This window comes from Sus scrofa, chromosome 13, assembly GCF_000003025.6.
Source record: "Sus scrofa isolate TJ Tabasco breed Duroc chromosome 13, Sscrofa11.1, whole genome shotgun sequence".
NCBI classification, from domain to species: Eukaryota; Metazoa; Chordata; class Mammalia; order Artiodactyla; family Suidae; genus Sus; species Sus scrofa.
In genome coordinates, this window is record NC_010455.5 from 29,749,834 (window position 1) to 29,775,976 (window position 26,143).

The 26,143-nt window shown below is 56.0% G+C and overlaps 1 protein-coding gene across 1 annotated transcript; it reads left to right on the forward strand.

Annotated features, from left to right (window-relative positions):
- PTH1R (parathyroid hormone 1 receptor) lies at positions 107–25,528 on the forward strand (the record flags this gene model as incomplete). Its single annotated transcript, NM_214382.1, is given in 15 exon segments — positions 107–195; positions 4,754–4,876; positions 16,180–16,282; positions 18,202–18,324; positions 19,917–20,027; positions 20,139–20,257; positions 20,424–20,518; positions 20,687–20,879; positions 21,359–21,512; positions 22,495–22,555; positions 23,154–23,220; positions 23,501–23,595; positions 24,232–24,373; positions 24,481–24,522; positions 25,016–25,528. Coding segments are annotated over 14 exon segments (1,758 nt in total).

Consider the following 26,143-nt stretch of genomic DNA (forward strand, 5'->3'; position numbering starts at 1 on the left):
ATGGCTTGGTAAAAAATAATTAATTTTTCTTTTCAAGTGAAACTTTGACTCAGGCCTTTTCCTGTCCCAAACAGCAATATCCTGGCTTAGGCCTGAACCACAGAAGCCTCTCAGGGCTATCCATGGCCTCCCCATGGCCAATTTGAGTCTCCTCTGTGACTCCAAACCCTACTTGGAAGGTCTTGTGGGCTCCAGGTGAGTGGGTCTAGCCCTGGGAACCGGATGCAGTGAGGGACAAGGTTGGGGCACCATGCTGGGTTAGTGTGTGTATCTGTGCCTGTGGGGCAACCAAAGTATGCCTGCCAGGAGATAACTATGGAGCTGGTGTTACCGCAGCAGGGAGGCTGTGACTATGTGATGAGAAGGGATAGGGATCCTGTACCCCCAGTCACCTGCCCCACGAGTGCTTCCTGCTTGGGACAGGGCAACCCAGCCCCTTCCTGAGAAGTGAGAAAGCCAGGCTTCCTGCTGTAAGGGGAGGGGGCTGCTTGACAGGCTGCCTGGGAGCCTCCAATGACTCATCCGGGTGGGGGGTGTTTATGAGCAGCCGAAATGGCTGTAAAAGTGGCACCTCGGTTCACTTATGGCCTGGCCATCCCCTCCCCACCAGCCCCTTGCCTTGAAAAGCTTCCAGAAGGGCCTACAAACCTGGAAAGAGGTCTGGGGCTGAGGCTTGGTGGAGGCTCAGCCTGGGGTCAGGGTTCAGCCAGAGGTTAGAGGTCAGACCGGGATAAGGACTCAGCCTGGGGGTAAAGCTCAGTCTGGGATCAGGGCTGAGATTAGGATTCAAGCTGACTTCGGGGTTATGGGTGAGGGGATGAAGTGTGGGAGTAATCAGGCCAGTATTCCCAGAGAGCCTCCAGGTTAGGGAAAGGGGTTTTCTGAGGGAGTGGGGCCACGCTGCTGGGCTCAGAAAGCCTGTCTTTCCTGTTAGAATCTGGTCCCCACCCAGGCATCAGGGTCTGTGTACCTTGGCCAGAGCTCTACCGGTGATGGCAGTGCCAGCAGCAGAGGTCTGTCAGCTTAGGACTGCTGCAACAGAGTTAAGTCCCCCACCCTACCCCACCCCCACCCTGCTCTGGTTCTGAGCTCCAATGACAGCCTTGGTTCCTCCCTCTAGGCCCCAGCTTGGGGATCAAAGAGGGGAGTCCCCACAGGGACTCCCATTCCCTACCCCCAACCATGACTTTCCAAATGCCATTGAAACTGACCTGAAACTGACCAGAAACAGACCCTGGGGCTCTGGGGCCTGCCTGTCAAAAAGGGTGGGCTGTGCTCTGCCAGGCACTGGGGTGCTACCAGTTAATGTGTGACACACACCCCCACCACCACCATGGTAGCACTTTAACCAGAGGCCTGGGGGTGAGTTAGGGGGTCAACGGCCCCACCCACAGTGGTGGAGGAGTGAGGCATGTGAGCTATGGTTAGGGGAACAGCCCATTAGATCCCTCTCTGCAGCCCAATCTACAGCCCACCCTGATCTTCCTAAACACAAATATTGTTTGTTTCTCAATCTCAAGTTTTCTGGGTGTCAGATCTGAGAAGGACCCCCCCCATCAGCCCCTAGTTTTACCTCTCAGTTCCTCCAATCTGTCCATGAATGTTCTTTTCCTATTATCAAGGGGTGTAGGGTTGTTAGTGGTTGTCAAATTATAAAAATTAGAATCAAATTGCTTAGAGACAGATACAAAAGCTGAAGAAACACGTCTGTTCTTTACTTGCCTGTTCTGAGCACCTGAGCTCTGTCCCTGTTCCCTAAGAGCCCACACACCATGGGAAGCAGCCCCCAAACCACAGCTGCCCCCCAGTAATGGATGAAACGGAGACACAAGACGGGAGGGACATCCTCTACACCAGGCAGAGGAGTATGATCCTAGCTGAGGAAACTACAAAGGCAAAGGCAGAAAAGTGAATATGGAGAGAAGGACAGGAATCTAGTGAACGGTACTCATTGGAGAGAGTCACTTTGGGAAGAAACTTCCTCAAACAGCACAATCCTTAAATACCAGGACCATAAACTTGAAGAGAGTATGGCCATAGAAATATAGGGAGAAGACAGATGGGTACAGTCTGGGAGACAGGTAGGTTTGAGCAGAGGGAGGGAGGGTTCCCCAGAGAGCCGGATGCAGCTGGATTCCAGTGGCCTTAGGGCTTGGATTTGGGCACTCATTGACACTGAAGAGAGGGGCCATCCCAGAGATGGAGGACTGGTCTGGGGCTCTAAGGAGCTCAATTTCCACAGGCTGAGCTTGAAGGGCCCTCAGAGCACAGGGGTCTCTGGGGAACCCAGAGGGATAACCACCCTTGAAGGCACTAAAATGGTAAGGTTAAAAGTGCCCTTTGAAAGAGCTGGTCAGCTCCCCATTTTACAGATGAGGAAACTGAAGCTCAGACAGCAGGGAGTCTTGTGTCCAGGATACACAATTGGTAAGTGGATGAGCTGGGGTTGCCACTTAACCTGGATATTTCCCAGTCACATTAGCTTTCACCTGACCCTCCTTAAAGCCCTCTGCTCCGTGCACCTACAGGCCCTCTCTGCACCTCAGCTTCCGGCTTGATACTGCTTGGTGTCCGTCCAAGGCCCCCTCCTCTGAGCGTCCCCTTCCAGGCGGGAGAACATAAGCTCCACCTCCGTCTGGCCCCTGCCCCAAAGTCTCCTTTCGCCCTTCCCCCAAGTTGAGAGTCCCCAGTGGACCAGAACCAGCCAAGAGCTTTGGCGGGTGTGAAGGGGTGGGAGAGGGAGGCAGAACCCCAGGGTGGGGTCCGGGCTTAGTAAGGGGTCTTGCGGCCTCAAGCAGCCAGGGGTGGAGTCAAGAGGAGGAGCTAGAGAGGCAGGGCCCCAAGTCTGGATGGGTCCAGACTCCGAGAGACCCAGACCCAGAGACTGGGGAGGGAGGGAGCGGGGCGTGAGGCCAGAGACGCAGGCAGGGACAGGGGCGGGTCTAGGGCACTGCACACCGACCCACTCGGGAGGTTCCTGAGAGTGGGGGTCCAGGCGAAGGCGGGGCGGCCGGGAGAGCCGCGGCGGAGTCAGGCTCAGGGCCGGCGGCAGAGCAGGCTCCCCAGGGATCTTGGTCCAGGCTGAGCGGGAGTCCCACGGGCCGACGGATCCCGCGGGCGGGCGGGGTACCTCCCGTGAAGAGGGCCTGCTTTGAGGCTAAAGGCCGCTATTCACCGGCCGTGGCCGGACGATCAGAAAAAAATAACGTCTGTGCCTTCCCGGAGAGGAGAACGAAGCGGCAGCAGCGGCCCGGGCTATGTTCCCGGACCCCGATGTCAGAGCTCCCCGGCCCCGTCCCCTCCACACTCACATCCCGCCGCTGTGCAACCTCCGGCCGCGGCCTCTAGAGAAATGTCCCGGGGCAGGGGGCAGCGAGCTCCGCTCTGCGGCTCCACACACCCGTGTCGGAGGCGACCGGGTGGGGGGGCGGGGGCGGGAGAGGCCCAGGGAGGGCGCGGGGGAGGGAAGAGGCGCCCGAGCCGAGGGGGGAGGGGGAGCGGCAGACGCCGAGGCGAGGGACGCGCGCGGCGGGCGGCGGCTCTGAGAGCGGGCCGGGCGGGGGGCGCTGGAGACCAGGCCGGCCAGGGGGGATCCCGAGAGCTCCATGAAGTTCCCCTGGGGCCGCGGACGGGGCGCTGTCCTGGGGAGGCTGTCGGGGGGTCCCCGACATCCATGGCTAGGCGGGGGCCGCGGCGGCGCGCTCGGAGTAAGTCGGGGTTGGGGGCTGGCACCGAGGGGAGGGGGGCCGGAGTTGAGTAGGGTGACTCCGGGCCTGATCCGGGCGGAGGGACTGGTCTGTCTCGGTGTCACTCGGCGGCGCCTCCTCGGACCCGGTGGAGCCGCCAGCCCCGCGCCGCTCGGCTCAGTGGCTTTTTTGGAAACTTGCAAATGTTTTCGTAGAGAGAAAAGGGGGAGGGGAGGGAGGGAGCGAGGGAGTGACCGAAACGGAGCTCGGGGCTGCTGGAAGAACGGAGGCCAAGGCCGGGGGAGCCAGAGACGGACTGACAGACAGGCAGACTGACCGAGCGTCCCGGCCGCAGGCGCGCTCTAGCGGCACGGGCGCAGGCGGGGCTCCGGCGGAGGATGGGGCTGGAGTGTTGTAGGCGGCCGCGGACGGGATGGGGATCAGAGGGACCAGAGGGGCACGGAGCTGGCGGCCGGATCACCAAAGGGCTCAGTGTCGTTGCAAAGTTGGGATCGCGTACCCAAGCTGCACGCCCCAAGAGGCGCAAAACGTGCCCCCCGCCCCGCTCGGTCCCCCTACTTGTGCTAGCCGCGGAGCTAAAAATAACAGCCCCGTGAGCCCCCAGCAGACCGCGACCCCAACCCCTCCCCCGACCCCACCCCCACTGGGCGTGGGGCAAAGCCACAGCTCCTAGTTCCCCAAAAGAAAAAGAGAGAGAGAAAGAAAAGGCGGCGCGGAAGGGGGGGCGCGGGAGGGGGGGCGGGGGGCGGGCCGGGGGCGGGGGGCCCGGCCATATGGATGTGATTTCTCCGCTCCGAGGCAGACGGGCAGCTCCGCAGCTCTCGGCGCCCGCCCGCCGCCCGCCTGGCCCCGGGCTGCCTCCCTTCCTCCCTCCCTCCCTCTCCCTTGCGCTCTCTCGTTCGCTAGCCCTCGGCGCATGGGCCCCGCGCCGGGCCCCGGGGCCTCGGGCCGCCGGGCCTCCGGGGTCCCCTAGGCCCTAACGTGGGCGGGGCAGCCCTGCCTGAGGCAGCTCTGTACCCCACCACCACCACCACCACCACCACCAGGGCCGGCGGCGGCTGCAACCCCGAGGGACGGGGCCCTAGGCGGTGGCAATGGGGGCCGCCCGGATCGCGCCCGGCCTGGCGCTCCTGCTCTGCTGTCCGGTGCTCAGCTCGGCATACGCGCTGGTAAGTCCCCAGCTCGCACTCCTGAACAGGCTTCTGGCTTGCTCTGGGGTCCCGGGGGATGGGGGCCCCGGGGGAGGGGGGGTGCGGTCCCCAGGGTCAGAGGCTTGAGTTCCCCCAGTAATCTGAATTTTGGGTAGGGGTCCCCTCTGGCCCGTGATTCTCGGTGCCTGCTGTTTCTGAGGTGTCTACAGTCTGGGTTCCAGATGCCTAAGGTCTCCCTATTTCTGCAAGTTAGGTTTGGGGTCCCAGTTTTGGAAATCTGTGGTTAGGGTTCTCCTATCTTCTGCTTCTGTGAGCATCACTGCTCTGTGTCTCCCTTGAAAATGACAGTGTGATATAGCAGAACACTGGACTTTGGCTCTGATGTATGATCCCACAGACTTTGCTCTGGGGGCCTCTGTTTTCCGCAAGTTTCGACTGCAATGTGGGACACAGGGCTGTGGGTCTGAGGTCAGGGGGTAGGATTTAAGGACCCCTCCAGGTCTCACCGTCGCATGCTTGCACACATGCCCAGCTTCATCCACACTGAAAGATGTCTGCCCTGGGAGTCGGGTGTGGTGTGGCATGGAGGAGAGATGGAGGTCCCATGAAGGAGACTGACCTCATAGAACACTCCTACAGGAGAAACATGCTAGAAGGGCACTCCACTGAGTGAGGGGACCCCCATTTGTACTCTCCTGAGAGCAGAGGCTAAGAGGGAGAAGAGACAGAATGGGAGATAAGGCTAGAGAAAGAAGAGAGAGACAAAGGGGGTGGGGATGGAAGCTCCCCAGGAGTAGACAGACCAAGAACAGCAAAGAAAAATAGGGGAGACTGGCAGAGTCCAAGAGCTGGAGGCTCTAAGGGGCCGCACCCTCCTCATCCTGGGCCAGGGTCTGGAGGCCATCTCCTGAAGAGTCAGTCAGAACCCACAGCATGCCTGTCCCAGGGGACAAGCCATTGCTGAGGAGGCTGTCTGCCTGTGTGTCTGACTTCAAGGCCCCTGCTGCCTCCCCCTCATCTCCCAGGTGGGGGTTATTTGCCTTCTAGAAAGACAGGCAGGCAGCCTTCTCCTGACCAGCACCCTATCCAGGCAGAGCCCCGGGCTGGCAGGCAGGGAACTCTTAGATTCCTCCAGCTCTGCCTAATGCCTGTGTAACCTTGGGCTATGCTTCTCTACTCCTCAGTTTCCCTATCTGTAAAAAGACACCAAGAAAGAAACATTTGCCTAAGAATCTCCTGGTCCAAGATTCTCTCCTCTGTTGGCCTCAGCACATCCCATTCCCTGGTGTCCGTGCCCACACGGCATGGCTTTCTAAAGCCAAAGACATCGCCCCACACATAGATTCGTTGATGGGGAAACCAGGGTTCAGAGGATCACCACCCTGTGCAGGGGTACTCCAAACATGGGTGAAGATCAAGGCCCAGAGCCACTTCCCCAGCTTCCCCTCAACTTTCCCAGGGCTCCCCCCAGTTCGTGTGAGCGGAGTCACTGTGCAGAGCCAGCCACTGTGATCTGTGTATCCACACATGTGCAGGTCAAGGAATAGACAGGATGATGAGCATGAGTGACCTATGAGTCTATCTGTGTGTCGGAGCAGGGCTCTTGGGACTCTGAGCGTGGCATTCTCTGGGTCTGTGTGAGTGTGAGTGTCTGAATCCTCGTGTGCGCTCACATGTGTCTGAAACTGTGGGTCTCTACATGACTTTTAGAATCATAGTTGTCCGTGTGTGTGTGTATATTTGTGAGTACATGTGTACCCAAGTCTGTGTTCTTATTTTTACTTAATGAACGTTTCTGTAGTGCTATCTACTCACTAGATACTGTTCTGAGCACTTTACAATATTAACTAGTTTAATCCCTCCAACAACCCTCTGAGAAAGGATCTGTTATTGTTGTCTCTTTTTTTTTTTTTTTTTTTTGTCTTTTGTCTTTTTAGGGCTGAACTCACAGCATATGGAAGTTCCCAGGCTAGAGGTCGAATTGGAACTACAGCTGCCGCCCTAAGCCACAGCCACAGCAAAACGGGATCCAAGCCATGTCTGCATCCTACACCACGGCTCATGGTAATGCCGGATCCTTAACCCACTGAATGAGGCCAGGGATCAAACCTGAGTCCTAATGGATGCTAGTTGGGTTTGTTAATCACTGAGCCACGACAGGAACTCCTGTTATTGTCCCCTTTAACAGACCTTCACACAGCTGATATGACCAATATTCGTTGTATGCCAGCCAAGTGCCAAGCCCTGTGCCTCTATGAGGGGACAGGGGCTACAGGTCCCCAGGGACCCACACTGATTTCCAGAGAAACTGAGGCACAGGCAGAGAATTTGCCTGGGCTTAGCCCTGGCCCAAGGCTGAGGGTAGGGCAGGAGGAAGGATGCCCGGCTGGGTCTAGGACATCTGTGGCTAGACACCTACCATGAATGCAATGAACCCTCTCTGGCTTCAGGGATAGAGGATATGGCCTGAGAATCACCCAACACCCTATGGGCCTCCTGGGCTCAGCTGGAACCAGCAAGAAGCTGATAGTCTGAGGTTTATACAAGGAGTCTGTAACAGAGGTGGGATTTGAATCTAGATCCTCAGACTCCTGCACTGAGGTTCTTCCTCCAAAGCAGGGTGAGGGCTCATGCAGGCAAGAAATCCCCATGTCTCTCTCCTAAACCCAGGGGATACCACTGTCCACCTCAGCTGATAGCCCCTGTCACCAAACTGTATGCTGCTTGCCCAGCTGGCCCTAGGACCAGGCTCACATCTCCAAGGACCTCATAGTTGGGGGACCAAAAAGTGTCCCACTGGGCAGACACTGGCTGTGACCGGGCCCAGCTAGTCCATCTTTTGCCTTATAGAAAAGAGAAGCTATGCAGTTGGGGGTGGGTGGGGTGAAGTTTGGAGGAAGGGATGGGCCCTCAGATTGTGAGTCTGGGGGCAAGGGGTGGTCTTATCCTTGAGGATGCTCGTCCTAAGGACACCCTAGCATGCATGCTTATGAAGGAGAAACTGTAGTGGGAGAGGCTGAACGACAGCCTTGTGGGGCTGGGGGACAGGCCTTCGGTGTAGAGAAATGATCTTGAGGTCAGGCTCAGGAGAGACTGGTAGGTAGGATTCCAGGGAACCACCTGCAGCCGGCTCCAGGGGCAACTCAGCCAAAGGGCTCACTTTGGTTGTTTTTTTGTTTGTTTTTGTTTTTTGTTTTTTTGGCCACACCCATGACATGGAAGTTCCGAGGCCAGGGATTAAGCCCACATCACAGCAGTGACCCAAGTCACAATAGTGACAATGGCAGGTCCTTAACCCACTGTGCAACAAGGAAACTCAAAGGGGCTTACTTTTAAAGACAGGAAGGAACCAACATGTATTGAACAGTGGCTTTCCCCAGATTCTGAGTTAGAAACAGTCCCAGATGTTTGTTTTCTCATTCCATTTGTTCATCTACCCATTTTACAGGAAAGGGCCCTGAGATTCACGCAGGGAGTCTGTGACAGAGATGGGAACAGAATCTAGGTCTTCAGACTCCGGCACTGAGCCAAAGCAGGGTGAGGGCTCATCCTGGCAGGAGATTATCATGTCCTACTCTGTGGGTTTTCTTTTTCTTCCTCTTCTTTCTTTCTTTTTTGAAGTTGAATATTTTGGTTATTTTACTTTTATTTTCTTATTTTAATTTCCTAACTAATACTTGACTATGTTCCTTCTTTAAAAGAGTCAAGTAAGGAGTTCCCGTCATGGCTCAGTGGTTAACGAATCCGACTAGGAACCATAAGGTTGCAGGTTCGGTCCCTGTCCTTGCTCAGTGGGTTAACGATCCGGCGTTGCTGTGAGCTGTGGTGCAGGTCGCAGACATGGCTCGGATCCCGCTTACTGTGGCTGTGGTATTGCCCGGCAGCAACAGCTCTGATTCGACCCCTAGCCTGGGAACCTCCATATGCCATGGGAGCGGCCCCAGAAAAGGCAAAAAGACAAAAAAAAAAAAAAAAAAAAAAAGAGTCAAGTAATACAGATTAAACAGAAGTTATCCTTGATTACTCCCAAACCTCGTTCCCCATCCTAGAGAAAACTATTTTAAACAGTATGGCTGGGGATGTCCTCCCAGACTTTTTCTATGTTTCCAAAAAGATACCTTTTGTGTACATGTAAAGTAGATAGTTTTATTCTGTCATTTTCTATTTGTTTTAAAATAACTGATAGCAATTTGTAGATAGGGATCTGCTCTATGCCTTTTTCTACTTAAAGGTAAATCTTGGAGGTCTTCATGTCAGTAAATATAAATCTATCTTTTTAAAATGCTGCATAATATTCCAAAACCTAAGATTCATTAACAGTCTTAGGTATGTACATTTAGATTGTTTCTGCATAATTTTCATGTGTGTGTGCGTGCGTGCATGAGAGGGGAGAGGGGAGACAGAGGGAGAAAGATTCCAGACAGTGGTAGGGAAGCTCCTTGAAATGCCCTCTCGTGTCCCTGTGTGACCATTTCCCTGTAGGATATTTCTAGATTCTGTCGTTGCTGGGTCTGAGAACATGCGTATTTTTTATTTTAATAGACATGGCCAAACTGCCCTCTAAAAAGCCTGTGTGGTTTTATACACACAACACTAGGAGTGACCAGGAGGTCTCTTCCCCACACCCTCTGTCTCACAGGATAGTCTGAAGATCCTTTTCCTCACATTTGCCATTCTGATAGGTGGAAAATGTTGTCTCTTGTCATTTTAATTTGCCAATTACCAATGAGCTTTTGGACTTTTATGTTGGTTTATTGTCCATCTTCTAAGAGCTTGCTCAGAGATTTGCCGTATTGATTTGTTGAAGCTTTTTATATCACCTGCCCTTAAACACCCCCACCCCCACGCCCAGCTCTGGGAACCTCCTATGGACAGAGCAGGAGGGGGGGCACTGAGCCCTCCCAGAAACTTAGGTTTTTCTCGGAATGTTTTAATGAGGCGTCAAGAGGCCTCCCCCAGATTCCTGTTGTGGGCCTTCTGGGGACACTCCCTGGTCAGGCCACCACATCAGGAAAGCAGCTCTTTCAGAGAGAATCCCCAAGAAAAAGAAAGAGTTGGGTGGGGATTTTGCAGACCCCTGATACTGTCTGCAAAATACAGTGTTTCTGGGAGAGGGTGCAGAATTTTGCTCAGATTCTTGAAGACATTGGAAACCTCCAAACTTTTATGAACCCCAACTCTGGGACCTGCCTTGTGCAGAGGTAAGACCTGGTAAAATCCTGTTCTGCTGGCCAGGCTACGTGACGCTATACCATCCTTCTGGGCCTTGGTCCCCCAGCCCAGGTAGAAGCCGCTTGTGAAGACCAACCGGGTCTTAGCAACCAACGCTGCCATCCCGGGCTATCCCACTGCCTGCCCTGAAGGCGTCCACGCTGGCTAGGATGAGAGGCGTCACAGTGCCTCCCCCCAGCCCCTCCCAGCCCTGAACACAGGCAGCCTGTTCAGGAAGGCCAGGCGAGGGGGAGGAAAAGTCAGCACTTGTCAGCAGTGGCATGGTGGGCCAGGAGTGTCCCCCACAGGGAACTCATCCCGGCCTGCTCAGACCAGCCAGACAGATGGATGGCAGCAAAGGGCAGGGACAACATGGAGGGGGTGCCAGCAGAAGTCCCGGTAGTGGAACCTGGAGAAGAGGTGCAGGAAGGCTAGGAGGTCACGGGGACGGGGGGGTGGGGGGGGTCCCCTGTTAGCCAAGGTTTTTCCTTTCTGGCTTTTCTGGAGGTATGAACTCTGCTTACTCCTAATACGAGGGTACAACTGTCCTTTGCCCAGTTAGAGCTAAGCACAAGCTGCCTTCACCATCTGATCACCTCCATGTCCACCTCCATCTGCAAATTACCTTCATAGAAGCTGTCTTAGGTGCTCTGCAAAGAGGCTCTTGCCTGATGCAGTGAAAGATACTGACCAGAAGGACTCTGGAAGAAAGCTGGTTTTGAGACTGGCACTAGAGGATCCAGGTGGCTAGGTACTTCCTCCTTTCTGTCCCTTCCTCCAGGGTTGCTGCTTCAGTATCATGCAGACCTTAGCTCCATTCCTGACCCTCTTCTTTCTAACTGTGATTCTCAGCCTCAGTGGCCTCATCTGTAAGATGGGGATGTAGTAGAAGGTGGAGGAGATGTGGTTAGCTCCAGGGCAATGGCTGGTGCCAACGCTGAAGCCAAAGGTGAAGCTCCTGGCAATGGCTGGTGCCAACATTCAGAGGGGCTCTCGCAGGGTAGGAGATACTGACTCTATCTAGGGATGGACAACAGGTCAATCTGCTTTCCTAGAAGTGAGCAAGAGGCCAACAGCTGCCATCACCCAGGGGACCAGGCTGACTCCAGGCAGATGGCTGGATGAGATGCCCGAGAGGGCACCCTGAGGCTGACACCATCCAGTAGAAGGAGCCTCTTTCCCAGAGACTGAGGGATCAGCAACTGAAGAAGGATCCCTTGTAGTTCCTCTCTCTTTTTGCCCAGAGGAGGAGAATTCAGGCATGTCTGGGATCACAGACAGCAAATGTGTGGAATTTGGCAGTTAGGAGAGGAACCGAGGGGAGTGGCCCTCATTTGGTCAGTGGCATGGAACTGGCTCTCCCCACACCACCACTGTCACCATCACACCTCCATCACCCATTACTAGCCTCGACATGGCCCCACTCACTGTCTTCACCTCTACCCCACTGCCACCGCCACTGCCATCCCTAGCTCCAGTACAATCCTCATTGGGGTTTCTCTGGGAGCTGAGTTAGAAAGAGCTACTTGCCTCTCAGTGGGAGGGGTAGTAAGCAGATAGATGGCTTTTCTCTTCCTTCAAGCTTCTGAACTCAGGAAATGAGAAGCACATCCGGGCTTCTTGACCACACATTACTCTCTCCCTGGGACAGCAGCTTCTATGTTTGTAAACAACATACTGGCTTCCAGCCCTCATTTGCACCCTGCCTAGAGCCCCACAAATACCAGTTCTAGGCTGCCAGGCCACCTCTCTCCCTTTTCCTTCAGCTCAGGGCTAAGGTCGTGTCACCACCCCATTACTGCATGTTACAAACTGCAGATCATACACACAGGAAGGTTCTATCTTGAGGGCTGAACATGGGGAGAGCGCTATAGCCAAACCCCATGATGGTTAGGTTTGGGGAAGTCAGCCTTAAACTCAGTACCACAGGAGGGACATTGGGGACAGGGGGGCTTCAAGACCCTGGCTAGGTGGCCCCATCAGTGGTGGGTATGGACTAATTAAGCTCTGGCCATGACCCAGCCCTACGTCCCTCAGTCCTCAGCCGTGAGACCCAAGATGCATAGACTGTCTAGATCTAAAATGATACAAGTCTGAGTCCTCCTTACCAGGAGCTGGGCCAAGAAGAACCGGACTCTGGAAGGGAAAGGGGCTGGTGGATGGGGGGAGGGGACATCAGATGGAGTCTCCAGGCCAGGAGGAGAATCACAGCTATCAGCATTTTCTGCATTATTCCCAGGAGATAAGACCTCCTCACTCAGAGCAGAGGAGGGGCCCTCCTGCCCCTTAGTGCAGTGTGGACCCAGAAATGCAGGGAGTCACTGGGAGGTCCTTTCACCCCAGTAGCTTGCCAGGCACACTTCACCATGCAGACCCTCCTGTGCTCCCTGCTCCCAATCCTCCCTGGAGTCCCATCACTCATCTGCCCCCCTCACTCTGGCCCCCTGGACCCAGTTATCTACTCAGACAATCTCCTCCACCACTCCACCCACAGTGCCTGGCAGCAGGGCACCCAAAGCTAGATGAGGGGGACCCAGTAGCAATAACAGCTTCTCATAGGTCCCACTCCTGCCCCAGCTTTTCATTCAATATCTCAGTTAATCCTCACAACAGCCCTATTATTACCCTGATTTTACAGGTAGAAAACAGAGCTCAAGGGTTAAACAACTTTCCCAAAGATACAAAGCCAGTCAGTGCTGGAGGCAGGATTCAAGCTTCAGTGCTAGTGGCAGAATCTCCTTAGAGGAGAGGGTGCAGCTGGAGGGAGAGGTGATGGGAGCATCCCAGGCAGGGGAGCCGTATTCTATAGCAAGTGGGGATGCACTTGGTGTGGAGCTGCCCCCTGCTCCTCAGGAAGTGCTCTCTTGACTACTTTGAATTCTTCTTGCTACAGTGGCAGTTCTTCCTTGATTGGGTGACAGAGAAATGGGTTGCACAGTTCAGGGTGGCCAGGAGGGTATCACTGTCTCTGCGAGTGAAGGAATTTGGAATCCATCTGGTGCTTGAGGCACATATCTTCCCTTCTCCTGGACATTCTCAGACCCACCAGGAAATGAGACTCTAGAAAAGAAGGTGTGCCTCCTCTTGAACACACACAGAGTACAGCCATAGCAGCAGATGGAGGCTGAGCAGATGCCTTGGCCCTGTATGAGGGTGTGTTGGTCATTCCTAGTCATCCCCCAGCTGCATACCTGTCTGTTTGTCAGTCTACCAAATGGGCAGTTTTCTCTCTCTCTCTCTTTTTTTTTTTTTTTTTTTTTTTTTTGTCTTTTGCTATTTATTTGGGCTGCTCCCACGGCATATGGAGGTTCCCAGGCTAGGGGTCAAATTGGAGCTGTAGCCTCCCACCTTACGCCAGAGCCACAGCAACGTGGGATCCGAGCCGCGTCTGCAACCCACACCACAGCTCACGGCAACGCTGGATCGTTAACCCACTGAGCAAGGGCAGGGACCAAACCCACAACCTCATGGTTCCTAGTCAGATTCGTTAACCACTGCGCCACAACGGGAACTCCCAAATGGGCGGTTTTCAACCCATGACTGCCTGCCTGCAGTCGAGGCTATCAGCTGTGACCCTCAATTACATGAGGGGGCTAGTCTGTCTATTGGGGGTGCCAGTCTTTGGTTACTAGTAGAAGCCTCAGTCAGCCACTCAGAAGCTTTCAATCAGTTGGAAAAAAATATGATGCATTATCCGTTTGTCTTGAAAGAGATGGAGGTGAGCTGAAGGAGTTGGGGTTGCAGGGAAGGAGGCATGATGACGAAGATGACGGTAAAGGTGGTACTGACAGGGGTTAGGGGCTCATTGCCTTTGGTAGTAAGGGTGCTGGTGGTGAAGGTGGTGGTAATACTGCAGGGGTTGGTGATGGTCATGGTGGCGGTGCAGCTGGAAATAGCATTGGTGGTGGTGATGGTCATGAGGTTCTACCAGTTGTGATGGTGCTGATGGAGGTTATACTGATGTTAATAGTACTTTGTGCTCATAGTGGTAATAGTGCCGCTGTCGCTGGTGGTAGTTTTGGTGGTAGGGATGGTGGCTGTGTTGGAGTTGTTAGTCAAGGTGATAATGGTTGGTGTGGTGATGAAGGTGGTGGTTACCGATGGAGGTACTTGTTGCAATAGTGGAAATAATAAGGAAAGGGTGTTGTAGTGGGGATGGGATGGGCAGGGCAGCTACACAGGGATCAGACCTCTCAGCAGCCTGGGTCTCCAATGCCAGAGGCATGATAGAACTTCAGGTTAGTCTTGGAGCTTGCTGGAATAGGGCAGACCAGAGTTGTCCTCCCATTCTCTCAAGCCCCATTTCCCAGGGCTATTTCTGCCCCAGCCTGCTCAGCCATAGCCGGGCATAGGGGAGCTGGAGGAGCTGTGGGGGCCAGCAGTGAGCACACGAGAATCTGCTCCAGCCCTTCCTGGGCATCAGGTCCAGCTGAGATCCCAGGGTCCAACTCAGACACCAGTGATACATGGAAGCACTGACACCCACAGACAAGCAGGCTAATGAGCAACTGCATCACACACTCTCAGACAGCACACGCGGACCTTTGTCCAGAAACACAAGCACACATGCATGTTCACAGACAGTTCGGGCTCACATCCCAAATGTGCATGCTGGATGAGCCCCACGTGAGAATATATGGAGACAGGGGCACACACTAGTGTAGACACCGGCCACTCGAGGATGTGCCGCCACTCACACACGCACACGCAAAGAGGCGCACGAGCCTCCGCTAAGTGAAACCAGCAGAACCCTAGACCAGCTGAGCCAACTGGAGACTCCCTGGCCCTAGAAGCCCTTGTTGCTGCCACCAAGAGATGCGGTCAATTAACTTCTCCCTGCAGCGGACTCCTTGACCTGCCAGGCTGGCCGGCCCGCCCCCATGCACTGGTGCCTGCCCCTTCCCCAACCACTGCCTCCCTTCCCTGCCTCCTCTGGGTTCTCCCGCCCTGCAAAGCTCCGCTCAGACCGTAGGGACCCGGCCCTGCCAGGGAATGTCTAAGGGGATGCAGCTCTGCCTGTTGAAGTTCTAAGGGAACCAGGCTGTGCCCTGTGGAGTCTGAGGGGACACAGCCCTGCTCTGGATCTGAGAGGTCTCATGGGACATGTCTCTGTGCTGAAGGGTTTGAGGGGACATGGCCAAGAGTTGGGGTTGAGGGTGGGGTCTGAGGGGGTGCATTAACCTCTTGTGGGTCCCACTCAGGTGTGGCTAGGCTTGGACACACTGAGCTATTCCTAGGGCAGGATGCTGCCTTTATCCTCTGACTACCAACCCCAAGTCAGGGAAATGGAGGCTCAGAGAGAGACTGACCCTCGCCCCAGTGATGTTCCTGTTCCCTTTCTTAAAATGAGGCCAGGGAATCCTAGTGGGTGGCGGCCAATGCTCAGGGAGTACAGGCTGGAAGAAGGGGGAAGAAGGACATTCCAGGAGAAGGAGCAGCAAGAGCAAAGGCCTGTCTTCATCAAAACACAGAGTCTACTTGGATGGAGGGAACTTCCAGATAAGCAATGCATGTGGGTGACTCCCCAGCCTGCACGGGGAGTGCCCCGCCCCGCCCAGACCACTTGCCAGCAATTCCTCCATCCTCTCCCTCTTGGGACTGGAGGGTGGGAGGTGCTAAGGCCCTCACCATTCATGGGGAAAGTACTGACTGGGGAGAGGGCCAGGATGGAAAATGGTGACTTCCAAGGTCCCAAGGGCACTAGGACTTGAAGGAATCCAGGCCCAGTTTGTTTCCCCAGAGTTCACCCTTGCTTATCTACCCCCTCTCCACCCAGGTCCCCAACAGAAAGCCAGGATCCTGTGAGGATCCATCCTAGGACATTCCATCCCTTTCTCACATACCCCTGGGGAACAGACATGACCGTGGCTGCAGCCTGTGGAGTTACTGCCGGGCAAGCCGAGGACAGCCCCCCTCCCCATTTTTTCTGTCTGGCAGGGCAGGCCCTTCCCCTTGGAGCTGAGGCTTCCCATCTGTAAAATGGGAGCTATGTCAAGCAGATTTCCCACATTCTTTGGAAAGCGGGAAATCCCTCAAGGAGGTTGGGATAGTTGTGGAGCCTGCCACTCTGCTGGGAAGTTCTGCCTGCAATCTGAACTTCGGCTTGGTAGGTGGATGCAGATGACGTCATGACCAAAGAGGAGCAGATCTTCCTGCTGCACCGTGCCCAGGCCCAATGTGAGAAGCGGCTCAAAGAAGTCCTGCAGAGGCCAGGTGGGGACAGGGCCAAAGGAGGAGGGTCTGGGGACAAGGTCAGGAGACAGTGGGGCCAGAGGAAGGTGGGAGCCCAGGTGCAGAACTAAGTGTCATCAAGGGAGGGTGGGTCCAGGTAAAGGGGGCCAGGGCACATTGAGGACCAAAAGTGGGGCTAGTCAGGTGAGATTAAAGTCAGCAGGCTCTGAGATGCATTAAGCCTCCCCTCCAGTGTGGGGATAGGAGGACATGAAGGTAGCTACTGTCCAAATCACCTCCAACTGGCTTAGATCTAGTGAGGCACACCACACCAGGATCAAGAGCACTGACTAGGGCTCCAGATCCCACTGGGATGGGCTGGGGCAACTCCCTGAGAAGGAGGAGGTACCCAAAGCAGGTCCAGAAGGACAAGTAGGTCTCTGAAGGAGGCCCCCTGGCAAAGGGCAAGGCAGAGGCGTCCAGGGTCAGGGGAATGGTGCTGAAAGGGGAGGAGAATAGAGGGATACTGATGGGGATCTATGACTCTGTCTGTCATGGTCACTGGCCAGTAAAGGGTTCTTGATGGGGCAGGAAGGCTTCCTCCTACCAACACAGCATCTCACCTACCACAGTGAAGCTGGGAGGGACACTCACCTGGCTTCACAGCTCCTGCCCCGATGTCAAGCTCTACCTTGAGACCATTTCCTGGAAAGGGAAATGGAGCTTCATTAGCAACTGTCCAGGCCTCCGACTTCTGTCTAATTAATCTCCTCTACCTGGAAGAGACCCAGACCCCACCTGACTGGTGGGCAAGAACAGCTTCCACCCCTGAGCCGGCACTCAGACTGCTCGTGGGTGGGATGTTGATGCACATCCAGGACACAAGTGCACAGTGATACACCCTGGAGCCCACAGACTTTGATCCCACTCACAAGGACTCACATGGTCTCTGCAGTCACAGCCCTGCCCACGCTGGCCCCACCATTGGCTCCCTGGTCCCCTGCCCCAGTCAGAGTCTGGAGAGTCTGGTGGGTCCCCTTCACTCTGGGTCTTGAACCTAGTTGTGGAACCTAGTTGCGGAAGCCTGGAGACACCTCCCTCTGCCCCTTCTCTGTTCACAGTGGAAGCCCTCCCTTCCCACGCCACCCCACCCTACTATCTCCATCCTTCTGATGCCCCAGGGTGCAGGCAGGAAAACGGCATAGCCATTCCTTCCCAGCCCGGGGTGTCTGCACTCAGCTTCCCATTGTTGCCACAAACCCCAACAATGGGAGGGCCAGAGGGCCCTGGCTTGGGTTGTAGCTCAGATAATGTGGAAGACTTTGCAGTGAGGAAGGAGACTTCAGGCATCTCTCCCTGGAGGGAAAGTCCAGGCCCCGTCTCAGATGGAGAGTCTCCAGGGTCCCTGTGGAAGCTGCGAATCTCTTACTCGGGTATCCTAGGGCAATGGATGGAGTAGGTGGGATCATCTTCCTCCCTTGACAACTGCACACTCTTGTTCTTGTCTTTCACACCACCTTGACCTACACAGCTCTCTGGCCAGGCTTCATTTTTCACTGTTTAACCTCTCTGTTGACATCACCACTACTGTCTACTTTTGCCCTGCGCCCCCTAGTGGGGCCTTTGCCTCCTGCATGGGCTTTGGCTCCAACTCCCAGGTCAGACAACATCTCTGCCCACATCTTACCCACATTACTGCTCGGCCCACTAGTTGGTCCCACACCCAAGTGATATTTGCTCCCATTTGAACCCCTTGTTGACAGTCTCCATGCCTTCTGATTACCTCTGCACCTGGCAAGCACTTTACAGTTTGTAAAGCACGTCCCTACCTGTCATCAGCCTGGGTGTCAGCAGGGCAGGGGATGACCCCCACTGTACAAAGGGGGAGTCTGAGCCAGGAGGGTACCCTGTGTCTCCTGCAGTAGCACTGTTGACAGCCACAACTGTCCTAATTTCTCCAGCTGACATAATGGAATCAGACAAAGGATGGGCATCTGCGCCCACATCAGGGAAGCCCAGGAAAGAGAAGGCATCTGGGAAGCTTTATCCTGAGTCTGGGGAGGACACTGGTAGCAGGCACCAAGGTACGTCTGTGCTTCCATATGCATTCATTTGAGACCGACTTAGACCCACCTGCCCCACTGCTCTGCCAGCTTCATATGAGCTCATACCCCTCAGTTCTTGTAGAAGGGTAGGTGCTGGGAGGGGGCAGGCAAGCTGGATGGACTAGGGACCCCAGGAGATGTGGGCAGAGAACCCACATGCCTCAGGAATGGACTCAGGGCTACGCCCCTCCCACGGAGACAGATGACAAAGAACAGAGACAGAGGAGCAGGGAGAGACCCAGAGACATAGAGACAGAAAAAGAGAGGCAGGGAGAGACAGAGAGGGGACCACACTCTGAAACTGGAACTCAGTGTGTCAAAGGAGAGAGCATCAAGACCCATAGCAGGGTAGGCCATGGACACAGAGCAGGACAGGAAGGTGATTGTGAAGGGGTGGGGCCAGACAGTGGGATGAGGAGGGCAGAAGAGGAGAGAGGAAGGGAGATGCGGGGTTGTGTTATCCCTAAGGGAGGTAAGGAGAGACAAAAGCAGAGCCCAGGCTGCAGCCACAGGGCTGGTTTGAACCGGCTGGGTGGGCAGCAGATTCCAGATGGGCCACATCTGGGAGGCTGTGGTCATCCTGTGGTTCCCCAGGGACCAGAGGGAATTGTGGGCCTGGGCAGGCGGGGCTGGGAATATGGTGCCCAGGACAGAAAGCCTTTCACCAAGCTGGGAGGGGTCCAGCCATCAAGGCAACCTTCCAGGGTGGCAGGAGAGTCCTGTGGTTAGAGCTCTGAAGGGGGAAAGAAGGGAGCTGGAGGGTGGAAAGTGGAAGATTCAGAGGCTGGAGACCCTCCAGGGTCACTTAGCATCTCTGTTGTGAGGCTGGAGTCCCAAAGTGGGATGTGTTACCCTGCCTTGAATCCCACAAGTAGCACTTAGATTTGGGGGATTACATCTCCCCCCATGAGTAGTCAATGAAGTCTCATAGCAGGTGCTTAGGGCGGGTCTTGGATAGTGGTGGAAGTGCACATCAATCTCAATTTCCCAGTGAAGAAACTGAAGAGCAAAGAGGGTGGACACCACCATGAAGGTGGATACCAGCTCTTCAGGAGTCCAGCTAGCACTGGAAGCTAGACCTCCTGCCTCCTGTCCATGGTCCCTGGGCAAGGATCACGTAGGAAGCATTCTCAGCTGAGGGAGTGTTATTATGGGAATTTGCCCTTCTGCAGGGACACCTGGAAGGTAAGACCAAGAACAGAGAGAGAAGAGAGAGGCTTGGCTAGGGGCTGAACACCTGAGGAGGGCAGGGCCTTGGGGCTGTATGACCTTGGCAAATCAGTCACCCCTCTTGGCCTCCACCCGCCAGTCCAGAAATTAGGGCCAGTGCCAGCACCTGTACAGAGGGGCTGTAGTGAATTCCATGAGGTCAGGTGGGTGCAGGACACAGTAGAGAGTAAGGGCTCAATATATTCTCTCCAGAACGCTCCAGGCTTGAGTTCTCTAATCTTAGGGCACACCTGTCCTGGAGGGAGCCAGTGTGTTCATTCAGGTATGTTCATTCCTCTGGATCACTAACCATGGAACTGACGGGCATCCCCCACCTTTTCTGTCGATCTCTGTGGGCACAGGGCGCCCCTGCCTGCCAGAGTGGGACCACATCCTGTGCTGGCCGCTGGGGGCACCAGGTGAGGTGGTGGCCATGCCCTGTCCCGACTACATCTATGACTTCAATCATAAAGGTAAGGCAGTCTGGAGTAGGGTGGGGACCACAGGGAAACCGGGACTTGGAGCTCAGGGCCTCAGCAGTTCCAGACCTCTCTGCCTGCCCTGACCCTCCCATGGACCTGCAGGCCACGCCTACCGACGCTGTGACCGCAATGGCAGCTGGGAGCTGGTTCCCGGGCACAACCGGACATGGGCCAACTACAGCGAGTGTGTCAAGTTCCTGACCAATGAGACTCGTGAACGGGTGCGAGCCTTCCCTCCCTAACCTGACCGGGAATAAGACCACCCCACCCCACGGGTGACCTTGACCTAGTCCTGACGCCTCCAACAACCTTAACCTGGCCTCTGACCCTTAACCTGAGGCGCACTCTGAGTCCCAGGGCTCTAACAGTAACCCCCTACCTGCACAGGAGGTGTTTGACCGCCTGGGCATGATCTACACCGTGGGCTACTCCGTCTCGCTGGCCTCCCTCACCGTGGCTGTCCTCATTCTGGCCTACTTCAGGTGGGCGGGGGTGAGGAGTGGGGCGGGGCCTGAGGGGGCGGGGCCAAAGAATGGTGCCTCCCCTTCCCTTGGTTGTACCCCTATGCTCTGCATACTGCCCGCCGGCTCCCTGCCAGTCCACCACGAATCCCCGTGCTCCCGCCCACGATGTTGTCGCGCGCCCCGCAGGAGGCTGCACTGCACACGCAACTACATCCACATGCACTTGTTCCTGTCCTTCATGCTGCGCGCTGTGAGCATCTTCGTCAAGGACGCGGTGCTCTACTCGGGCGCCACGCTCGATGAGGCTGAGCGCCTCACTGAGGAAGAGCTGCGCGCCATTGCCCAGGCACCGCTGCCACCTGTCGCCGCCACCAGCTACGTGAGTGCCCCCTATTATGCCCGGCGCCCAGGGCCCCTCGGCACCGCTGGCTTCGCCGGAGCCCCACCCACCCTGCCTCGCCCTTGCCTGCCTCCTCGCCCCGTGCCTCCTGCCACCACCGGCTTCAGGCCACTCACATCCACCTCACTGAGTCCCTCTCCCTCGCATCTCTCAGCCCTGCTTCCAGCCCCTGTTGCCCAGGGCTATGTGAGTGTCGCCCCTCCCCGCACTTTCATTAACACTTGCACCTCGACCCAGGACCCCCCAACCACCACCACTTTAACCCCGCCCATGACAACATCCCTTCTACACACACCCGTCAGTCCTTGCCCTTGGTAGAGTCTGCCCCTTCCTCACTGGCCTGACTAGCACTTGTCTAGTCTCACCAGGAGCCCCCTCCTACTGCCTATCCCCCAGCCCGGCCCAGCCCTCCCCAGATGTACGCCCTGCCCTCTGGCTAACACCAGCTGGTCTCCTAGGTGGGCTGCCGGGTTGCTGTGACCTTCTTCCTTTACTTCCTGGCCACCAACTACTACTGGATTCTGGTGGAGGGGCTGTACCTGCACAGCCTCATCTTCATGGCCTTCTTCTCCGAGAAGAAGTACCTGTGGGGCTTTACAGTCTTCGGCTGGGGTATGTAGGCATGTGGGCAGTGAGGTGCAGGCAGGGTGGGACCATGGGCAGCAGGGTCAGAGAATGCCACTGAGGGGAAGGCACTCACACAGCATATCCCGTGCCAGATGTGGGGCTGCGAGTGGGGAGTCTGCCCCTGCTTCTGTGACTCTGACCCCATTTCAGGTTCAGAAAATAAGGCTTGGCTTGTAGTTAGATTCACTTGGGGTTGGCTCAGCCTGGAGCTGGGGCTCACCTGTAGGCAGGATCACCTGGGGTGGAGGCTCAGCCCAGAAGGAGGGAGGACTTTCAGGTCAAGATTCCACTCAGGATCAGAGTGGGATCTTTGGTCAGAGGTCAGCTTGGGGCTGGAGTTGGAAGGAAGCTACACACCAACACTGGGGCTGGAGTTGGGATCTGGGACTCTCCCTTCACCCTGAGCCCAGCTTTCCCACCCATCCCCCCACTATATGGAACTATCCAGGCCTCTGCCACCATGCCCAGAGTCCATGGCCCAGAACTGCAGGCCCAGGCTCTAGCATCATCTGGGCCTCAGCAGCCCCTCTACAGAATGGGTTGCTGGGGCTCTGCACTCCTCCCCCATGAGCTCTGGGATCAAGTTACCGATAATTGTCCATTATTGTTGGCAGCTCCAGAGCTTGGCTGGGCTCCGGGGCGACTGGCCAGACTGTAGAGGGGTAGGCCAGGTGGCTGGAGCCCTCCCCGTGCTCAGCACCTAGAGGCCCTCAGATCAATAGCCATGGCCTCCTTGCTCCTTGGTGGACACTCTGACCTTGACCTCACCCATGGCAAGCCCCAGAGCTGGGGGAGACCTGGACCTGCTTCCAGGAACTGATGTGGGCTCTGGGGCTAGACGGTGTCAGTGTGAGTGAGAAGCACACAGATAGGGAGCACAAAGAACTTTGTGACACAGGAATGAGGAGAGAGACATCAAGGACAGCGCGTACAGTCCCTCATCCACTGTCCCCCTCTGTGCCCACAGGTCTGCCTGCCATCTTCGTGGCTGTGTGGGTCAGTGTGAGAGCCACTCTGGCAAACACCGGGTAGGTCCAGGTGGAGAAGGGAGCAGGAGGCCCTGAATACGCCAGAAAACACACTTGGCACCCTCTTCCTCTGTGGAGCAATATGGGGGGGAGGGCTCCTGTACCGTGGCCCTGAATAACCCCAGTTTTAGGAGTTTTCAGTCCAGATTCAAGCTGGGTACCTGTTCAGGGTCATGAGAGGGTACTTCAAAGAAACCCTCTAGGGAGTTCCCGTCGTGGCTCAGCGGAAACGAATCCGACTAGGAACCATGAGTTGCAGATTCGATCCTCGGCCTTGCTCAGTGGGTTAAGGATCTGGCATTGCCGTGAGCTGTGGTGTAGGTCGCAGACGTGGCTCGATCTGGCATTGGTTGCTGTGTGCTGTGGCCGTTGGCTGCAGCTCCAATTTGACCCCCCTAGCCTGGGAACTTCCACATGCCGCAGGTGCGGCCCTAAAAAGCAAAAAAAAAAAAAAAACAAAACAAAACAAAAAAACCTCTAAGGATGGCCTCTGACACTCCCCTGTCCTGTGCCCTGTGGGACAGCTGTGGAGCTCCTCTGTGGAAAGCTCAGGGTGGGAACAGGAGAGGGAGAGTGTTGATGCTTCAACCTCCCCCAGGTGCTGGGACTTGAGCTCTGGGAACAAGAAGTGGATCATCCAGGTGCCCATCCTGGCCTCCATTGTGGTGAGCAGGGGGTGCCCATAGGTCTGGGTGGGGGTGCGGACCATGGACCCCAGCCACCATCCTCTGAAAAGGACCTATAGAGGGTTCCCTGGACCCCAAGGTTGGAGCTGTAAGGTCTCAAAGCAGCTGATCCCCACCCTGTTCCAGATGGGGAAACTAAGGGCCAAAGGAGCCACCTGGAGATGCAGTGGCAAAGCAGAGCCTGGCCAAAGCCATGGGTCCCAGAGTCCTTGCCCCACCCTGCTGAGTCTTGAGACTCAGCCCTCCCTCACTCCCACAGCTCAACTTCATCCTCTTCATCAACATTGTCCGGGTCCTTGCCACCAAGCTGCGGGAGACCAACGCCGGCCGGTGTGACACGCGGCAGCAGTACCGGTGAGCCACACCCGCTGTGCCCAGGCTCCTCAGAGTTTGGGAGCATGTACAAAAGCAGAGGCCCCAAGAATGAGCCTGTCTCAAGTCAAGAACTTAACTCCTGACTCCCTGGCTGGCCCTGCCAGCAGTGGTGGGATCCTGCTTGGCTTCTGGAGGTCCCCGGGACACCCCAGAGCCAGCCTAGGCCACTTGGTGCCAGGCCTTGCACTAAAGCTGGGGTCTGTGAGGGCAGGACAAACCCAGTTTTCTCCTTAGGGAGCTGTCCAAGGGACAGGTGGGCAGTGGGTGGCCTTGAGAATATGGAAGTTTGGCTGAAACCTGAGGAGGGGCTGTGGGATACCAGGGTAAGGCCACAGGAGACTGAGTAAATGTCAGTAGAGGGAACAGAGGGTGCCTGAGACAGAGCTATATAATTTATGGTCCACTCTGGGACACTTCAGAATCTAGGGGCCCTATTAACACACTGCTGAGACAACAAAGTATCACTGGCTCAGGTGAAATGGTCTGTCTCCCACTGGCCACCCGCGCCTCGGGACTTTTAGTGGCTTCTGGAGCCTGAAGTGGGTAGGTGGGGTTGCACAGTGCCTGTTGAGGGGGAAGTGGCTCCACACTGACCCGCCTGCCCCACTGGCCCAGGAAGCTGCTCAAATCCACACTGGTGCTCATGCCGCTCTTTGGCGTCCATTACATCGTCTTCATGGCTACGCCATACACTGAGGTCTCAGGGACGCTCTGGCAAGTCCAGATGCACTACGAGATGCTCTTCAACTCCTTCCAGGTGAGCAGCCCTTGCTGAGGGTGGGAGAAGTGGGCAGGGTGGGGAGGCAGCTTCCACCCTCACCAGATGCAGCTCTGGGCCCTGACCCAGTACCCTCTCTCTAACAGGGATTTTTTGTTGCCATCATATACTGTTTCTGCAACGGCGAGGTAAGTGGTGGGCTGCACTGGGTGAGGCAGGGAGGATGCAGAAGTGTCAGGGGGTTCCTAAGTCCTGTTCCTTCATTCTTCTGCCTAGTTCTTTCTTTGTTCCTCTAAGAACATCTCTAAGGATGTTCTGAAGGCAGAGAGAAGTCTTTCCAGATGATTCAGGCTCAGGATGTGCTAGGGTTTGTGGGCATAGCCAAGCGTCTTCCCGATCCCATGTTTGAATTGTCTGTCATCCAGACTGAACACTCGGCACCCTTGGGGCCATTTGAGCCTTCTAGATTCTGGGTGTGTCAATTGCTTACAGCCAGGCACCATGTTCTGTGAATGACGGGATTTTTCTTGGCCTTGGAAATTTCTAGTAATGCCCTGTGCCTCTGTTTCCATCCATGCTGAGTGTTGTAGGACCAGGGATGGGGTCACTGCTGGGGTTGGGGACATGTGGCAGAGAGGTGAGGGGCACCTCTGACCACCCACCCGCCTGCTGCCATCCCAGGTACAGGCTGAAATCAAGAAATCCTGGAGCCGCTGGACATTGGCACTGGACTTTAAGCGCAAGGCACGTAGTGGGAGCAGCAGCTACAGCTATGGTCCGATGGTGTCTCACACGAGTGTGACCAATGTGGGGCCCCGCACGGGACTTGGCCTGCCCCTCAGCCCCCGCCTGCTGCCTGCCGCCACCACCAATGGCCACCCCCAGCTGCCCTGCCACACCAAGCCAGAGACCCCAGCTCTCCAGACCACACCCCCTGTCGTGGCCGCTCCTAAGGACGATGGGTTCCTCAACGGCTCCTGCTCAGGGTTGGATGAGGAGGCCTCTGCACCAGAGAGGCCATCTGTTCTGCTGCAGGAGGAGTGGGAGACAGTCATGTGATCGGGGACCCAAGGGTTGGACCTGTGGACATAAGGGTGGACAGGCTGACCAAGAGACACGTGGTTGGACAGTTGCCTACTTAGGGCTGGGAGCTGGAGGACAAAACAGGAAAAAAAGAAAATGAAAAAAAAAAAAGGAAAAGGAAGCAGTGTGTGGCTTCCTGTGGCCGGAACTGGGGATTCATTCCAGGAGGGGAGGGCCTGGGAGCCATGGAGGAAGTCTTGGTCCCACCTCAGAAGGGGGTCTAGGAAACAAAGGTCAGTCCCTGGGGGTCAGGGCAGAGTCCAGCAGAAAGGTCCTGGGAAAGGCCACTGTCTAGGCTTAGAGAAGCTCAGGACTGCTGGGGTCACATAGTGCCCCACTGGACCCACGAAGGAATAGGGCCCCAGCCTTTTCCTGCCTCCACTTGCCAACTCGACTGTTCCCTGCACTTGTACCCAGGCTCCATGGGGGACTCAAGCTGCTTCTGGCCCAGCTCCTCTGGGCTATCTTTCCTCCTGCTAGCCCTTAGTCACAGTCACCCAGGACTGACAGCAGATCCCTTGGGTTCTTGGGCACACCCCCAAGCCTTGGACCCTGCTACAGGCCCTTCCTGCCTGTCTAGTGGCCACACTGTGCACGCAAGGGAGCCTTCCAAAGTGATCCTAGCCCTTACCCTGGACCTGACACACCTCTAGCAATCAGACAGAGGGTACAGGGCAGCGCCAAGTGGCCTGGGGTCTTTGCTGTGGCTCAGGAATTGTGGGGGAG